The sequence below is a fragment of the Erpetoichthys calabaricus genome, chromosome 15 (assembly GCF_900747795.2).
Source record: "Erpetoichthys calabaricus chromosome 15, fErpCal1.3, whole genome shotgun sequence".
Classification (NCBI taxonomy): Eukaryota; Metazoa; Chordata; class Cladistia; order Polypteriformes; family Polypteridae; genus Erpetoichthys; species Erpetoichthys calabaricus.
Genome location: NC_041408.2, coordinates 9,845,759 through 9,851,758, shown reverse-complemented (window position 1 = coordinate 9,851,758; position 6,000 = coordinate 9,845,759). Strand labels below are relative to the sequence as shown.

Genomic DNA, 6,000 nt, shown 5'->3' with positions numbered 1-6,000 from the left:
TGATCTTACTAGTACAGGTTAGTGTAACCTACAGATAGCATAAACCACCTCAAGAGCAGCGTTACAAGACCTCATCAGTATAGAGTGAGTTATAAAACTATAGAAAAACATTTTGAAATCATAAGTCATGGACTAATATTTTGCAAATAGACTGCTGTGACAATGCCTGGCTTCTGGCTCATTTAAAACAAAAACTGTGGCTGAGTATGAAAGAGCAATAGCATCAGGTTTTTTCCTCAAGTTTCTCTGCTATTTATCTGCAAGCAGATGGCAACCCGCAGCGTACGCCATTTTTTCTTTTCTAACTGTAAACCACATAAAAAGAATATAAACTGGCTGTCTGGGGATTATGATGCACAACACTGCAGAAGTGGGCATTTGCCCAGTTTTCCATTAATTTGACTACTGTAACTGCCTTGTAGCAGGCAATACTGTTGTGAAGGTAGGAGTGTTTCCTAGTATGTACCACTATCCAGAAACATTAAATGCTTTTTTCTAATGCCCAGCTTCTTTGTTATGTACTTCCACACATATGTCCTTCACCAGAAAGCAGTCATTATAGATTTAACATTTTTAATATGTCAAAAAACTGAAACAAAATAAAAAGTTGTGGAAAATCAATGAATATAACCTGGAATATTTCAGAAACTGTCCTAGACGATGAAGGCCGACACACTTAAATGTATGCATGCATTTGTTTTCTTAAGGTCCCATTTCTGCGTGCCTGTACTCTTTCTGCTTCTCCTCTTTCCCAGTTCTTTCATCTTCAATTCAATAGGCTAAAGAATAATAGAACACTTTCACTTTAGGCTGATGACTTTTTAAAGCTTGTCAGTGTCAAGGTGAGACAACCCCTAACACCATCCCAGTTCCTCTCCGTCCAGTGTTATTTTCACAAACTATATCAGTACATGTCCATGAGGTGTGCATGCACAAAGATAACCAATGGTTCGAGAACTTCACCCTTATGCATGTGGAAAGTTTACTGTTCTTAACGTTTCATTTTGTTAGACACAGATCGCTTTTTGCTAGTTTAGCCTTTTGTCTGCTGTCTCCAGTAGCACTTCCTCTTTAATCTGTTAGATAAGCTACTATACTGAGATTGAATGTTCAAGTAAGAAATGTACTTTCAGTATCATAACATATTGTCTATAATCCTCTTAAGAATTTAAAAGAATGTTAAAAAAAAAAAAAAAAGAAAAAAAAAGAAAGTAATAATCACCTTCCTCTACAAGTTGCTATCAAAAGTCTACATAATGGTTATTGGAATTTCACCCATCAAACGTAGAAATACGTCAGAATTTTTTCCTCTTTCATAAATCTTGGCCCTTATGTGTATGTATGTATGTAATATACACAGACACACACATATAAAATACTATGTGAATGTCTGTGTGTATGCCTTCTTCATCAAATATTAGATTTCAGATTTATTTTGTCTTAAGATGTACAATCTTTGCACCGCTGCTTCTGCAATGGGCATAAAAAAGAGATTTGGAATTTGAGTGAATTAATGATTGTCTTAAGACCTAAAACCAATTGTTTCTACATTTAAAATTTTTTTTCATGTTGTAATGCCTGAAATAGTAATAGACCAGCTAAAAGATATTTAAACCAGATTATTAACTTGAGTGTCCTATGAGAAGTGATCTACAAGAACAATCATTTTTATGTAAATTTTACCCAAATGAAGGTGTGAGTTTTTGTTTACATATAGTATGTATAGTACTGAGTTAAGCTGTTCGAAGTTGTGCATGTAAATGAATCATCTTGGTTGTATTTACATTTTGAACAATTGTTGTTTTACTTACAGAGTATTTGTATTTGGTTTAACTTCATTTCATTATCATGTGCTGTTTTTTCGTTTTTCTTTTTCTCCTTTCCTTAACATAACAGTCTAATTTCCTAGACTGCATCGGCCAACCTTGTCTAAACATCTGCCATCATCTGACATCCTGGAATCATAAGGTACCTGACCTGAGTTTGACTGACGTGACCCTGTCTGTAGGTAGATGGCAGCTTTGCAGTCCCAAGTGGCTGAACCTTCTAGCTCTTCCTGCAGCAAACACACACTCTTAGATCCTACTGTGTTGCCTCTACAGAGGATGTGTTTGTGTGTGAACATGCTTTGTTTATTAGCATTGTGTGTTACATGACCTGTAGTTTGATTTGATCCCCTTAAAATGAATATAACACTTTTTTTCCTCTTTGTTTACTTGATGATGCAACTCCTTGGTGTTATTTTATGACGAGCAGCTGTTACTAAAGTTTATAGTCTGTTTTATTATCTCTATATGAAACTTTTGATAAAGGCTGCTATAGTTTACTTTGTGGAAAACCCGGTTAACTGATAATTGGATAGTTTAAAGAACTGTAATACCCATCTATATCAACACTGATAATTATACCTGTTCAGCTAATTTATAAAACTGATAAATTGGAACATAACTGAGAGGAGCCCTTTCAGCTCATTCAATTCATTTGGTAGCATGTGCTGGTGGTTTAACAGTAGTTCTTTGCCAGTACAAGCATTTAGTCTGCCTATGGTCCAATTAATAAAACAAATATGCCATCTCGGAATTATCATGTGAAATGGGATGCAATTAAATATATAAGACACTCTGAAAAGGACTGAAGGTGGTCACGATAGTGAGTGTCCTTGACTTACTAAGTCTCAGCTTCCTCTGGCATTTATTTGGCATTTTCGTATTTCATTAGCAGGCAATTGCAAAATGTTATTGTTCATCGGTATTGATGTTAGATGCTTAACGTTCTTATGTCTCTCTTTGATCTTTCATCTATTGGTTTATTTTTACAGCACATTTTTTAAAATTTTACTTCTTCATTATTGATTGCTGTTTTTATCTTTATATAAATTTATTTGTTCAGATTTATAACCTCTAGTTACAACTGATAGACTAACAGGTGTATTTTCATAGGTAAATTGTAAAGGTAGTATATGGTAGATAAATAGTTATGAAAGGCATAGATTGATGGATTTTTTGTATTTTCCCTTCGGGGGGAAAAATAAAGCATTATCGATGGATGGATCAATGCTTTATTTATTAAGCATTATCGATAGATGGATCAATCAATTGATATATTGATTTTTTTAAACAAAAACATGGGAGAATGAATGTATCATGTGATTCTTTTATGGGGAAAAGTATTTTTGCAGTAGCAGAATTGTTTCACTCCTAATTACTTTCATCAGTTTTTTTTATTATGTCTGACTATTTGTTATGCTAATGGTATGGACACGTGTATTTACTAACACTTTGATTGTGTGTATTTTGCCTGTTCAATGTGTGTGGGCCGAGGCAGCACTTCACTTTCCCCTCGGGATCAATAAAGTCTCTAACTATTTATCCATTCATTAATCCATCCATAGAATTTTGAAGTGGGTAGCCTTTTAGATTAAAGTCGTTTGGAGATATTTCTATAGTTTAAGCTTTGAGGAACAAAAATACACTATATAAGTAAAATGTATGCTTATTATTAGTTGATTACATTGCTATGTTTTGCTGTTTTAAAAAGCAAATTAAACATGTTCTTTATAACAATCGAATATATATCTATTTATCTAAATTATTTTTATTTATTTATAGCACTGATTATCCCAAAGTGTTTTTACAAATGTATGCAACACAATCTTGATCCTGATCCAGCTTTATACAACCAGATTGTAAGCCGTTTAAATAATAATAATTCATTAGTAAGTTTTGAATTTAGTGATTTCAAATCAGCTTTTTTAAGCGTCCATCTCACACTGCTTTTGGATTATGAGAGCTAACTATTTGTATTTTTATTTGATCATTAACTGAGAATTAGTTTCTTAGTTTTTCTGGAAATATTAAATCTATCAAAAGCATTATCTGAGTTAATGAAATTAAAAACAATCAGGCGAGCGCCCTCTTCTACGCGGTGGTGTGCTGGGGAGGCAGCATAAAGAAGAGGGACGCCTCACGCCTGGACAAACTGGTGAGGAAAGCAGGCTCTATTGTAGGCATGGTGCTGGACAGTTTGACATCCGTGGCAGAGTGACGGGCGCTGAGCAGGCTCCTGTCAGTCATGGAGAATCCACTGCATCCACTGAACAGGATCATCTCCAGACAGAGGAGCAGCTTCAGTGACAGACTGCTGTCACCGTCCTGCTCCACTGACAGACTGAGGAGATCGTTCCTCCCCCACACTATGCGACTCTTCAGTTCCACCCGGGGGGGGGGGGGGGGGTAAATATTAACATTATTCAAAGTTATTGTCTGCTATACCTGCATTGTTATCACTCTTTAATTTAATATTGTTATTATCAGTATGTTGCTGCTGGAGTATGTGAATTTCCCCTTGGGATTAATAAAGTATCTGTCTATCTATCTGTCTGTCTGTCTGTCTGTCTGTCTATAAATAAGGTACTTAAATTGAGAAAACAAAGTGCTTATTATACTGCAATTCTGCTCCATAGCAGCTTCAATACTTCCTTTTTCCATCAGTCTATATGTTTCGTCATATCAGTGCAATCATTTGAAAAGAAAAAAAAGGCAAAACACGACCAGCAGTCTTAGAATTTTTTGTGCTTCACTGACAGCCAAGCTGTCTGGGTTCTTTGACAGTAATATGTCCTGACAATGTCCACCACTTCAAAGAAAAGTAGGTTAGCTGGTTCAAAAGGCTTTCCCTTACAAAACACAGATTGGAAGACAATTATGTGTCATGTTTTGCCTCCCACTGCTCTTGTATTTTGGTCAGCTGTTTATCACATAACACATAGTACTCCCAGGCCTGGTGGCATTCATGGCATGGCCTTTGATTTGCACATCAGTAGCTGTTTTTTGGACTTCATGTAAGTTGTTTTTTTTTTTTGTTTTTTGTTTTATAAACCTATTTCAAGTATATTGTATTATTGATCACTATAAAATAATGAGTTGAAATTTATCATGTTAATAGTGATGGTGAAGAAACAATGTTTGTGCAGAGCCACATTACACTGTGTTTTGCTTGAGCACATTCAGCAGGGAAAGCGGCAGCAGAGCAGAGGGAATCAAATAAGGAGAAAGTCTGGAATGCATCCAGCTGGGGGCTCAGGTCTGCTTACTTGGTACAAAGCCACTTGGGTCACCTGCACTCTACTGTGTCAGTATGTCGATCTTTAAATAATGTTGTGTATTGAAAAAAATGTTTGTTCTAAAAGCTAGATAAATACAACCTTGTCCTTTTAATTGAATTTTAAGCCATTCATAATGGAATGTGTGTTGTCATGCCTATTGTGACGGTGAAAAGACAGATTTAGTCCTTGCCAATAATGTTAGCCGGTACGTTTCTATACATTGTTAAAATGAAATTGCAGTACGGTTTATGAATAAAGATGACAGTGTGTAATATTTATAAGGTTATAATACCCTTATATGTTATTTACCCCACGTACTTTGTAGTGATGTTGTTTTTATGTTTTCATGTTTAATGGTGAGAAAGACATTTATGCTGTAACAGAACTCAATGATGGCCAGTGTTATACAGCGGCAAACTGTGGGGAAAAAAACAGCACGCAATATAAAAACAACTGTGACAAAATCTTTTGTTAATCGTTTCACAGAATCCACATGTCAAGTCATCTGGTTGTATGGTCACATTGGGCAAAACACTTGTATTTTTTGCTAAAATATTAAATTACATAAATACTTTTAAGAAAAACTAGAGCAGTGCATGTAGGGGAAACGTGCTCACACTGAACCAAGCTTTTGAAAGGAAGTCCCACCTCTCTCCCTCATTCATTGGACAAAAGGCCTGTCAGGGAGTCAGAAAAAAAAAGCTAGAGACATACATACCAAGTTTAAATTCTTCACATGCTAATAAAGAGAGGGCACTAAACTGGACTAGCAGATTAGGATTTAAGGCATTTGAACTTCTGGAAGATCAATTACATCACCTTGATATGAAATGCATAGGTTTCTTCCCATGCAAGTCAGGTGCTATGGCGTTGCTAAATTAGCATTTGTGTGTGCA

General features: G+C 35.5%; 1 protein-coding gene across 8 annotated transcripts in view; it reads left to right on the top strand.

Moving 5' to 3' along the window:
- The window catches only part of nhsl1b (NHS-like 1b), a 258,596-nt gene that overhangs the window by 229,894 nt on the left and 22,702 nt on the right, over positions 1–6,000 (top strand). For 5 of the 8 annotated variants that reach the window (XM_051919267.1, XM_051919269.1, XM_051919268.1 and 2 more), the window contains exon 4: positions 1,897–1,968. The exons of the other annotated variants lie outside the window; for them this stretch is intronic. In XM_051919267.1, the coding sequence (XP_051775227.1) occupies positions 1,897–1,968 (72 nt within the window). The remainder of the gene's footprint in view (positions 1–1,896; positions 1,969–6,000) is intronic. 8 annotated transcript variants of the gene reach the window in all.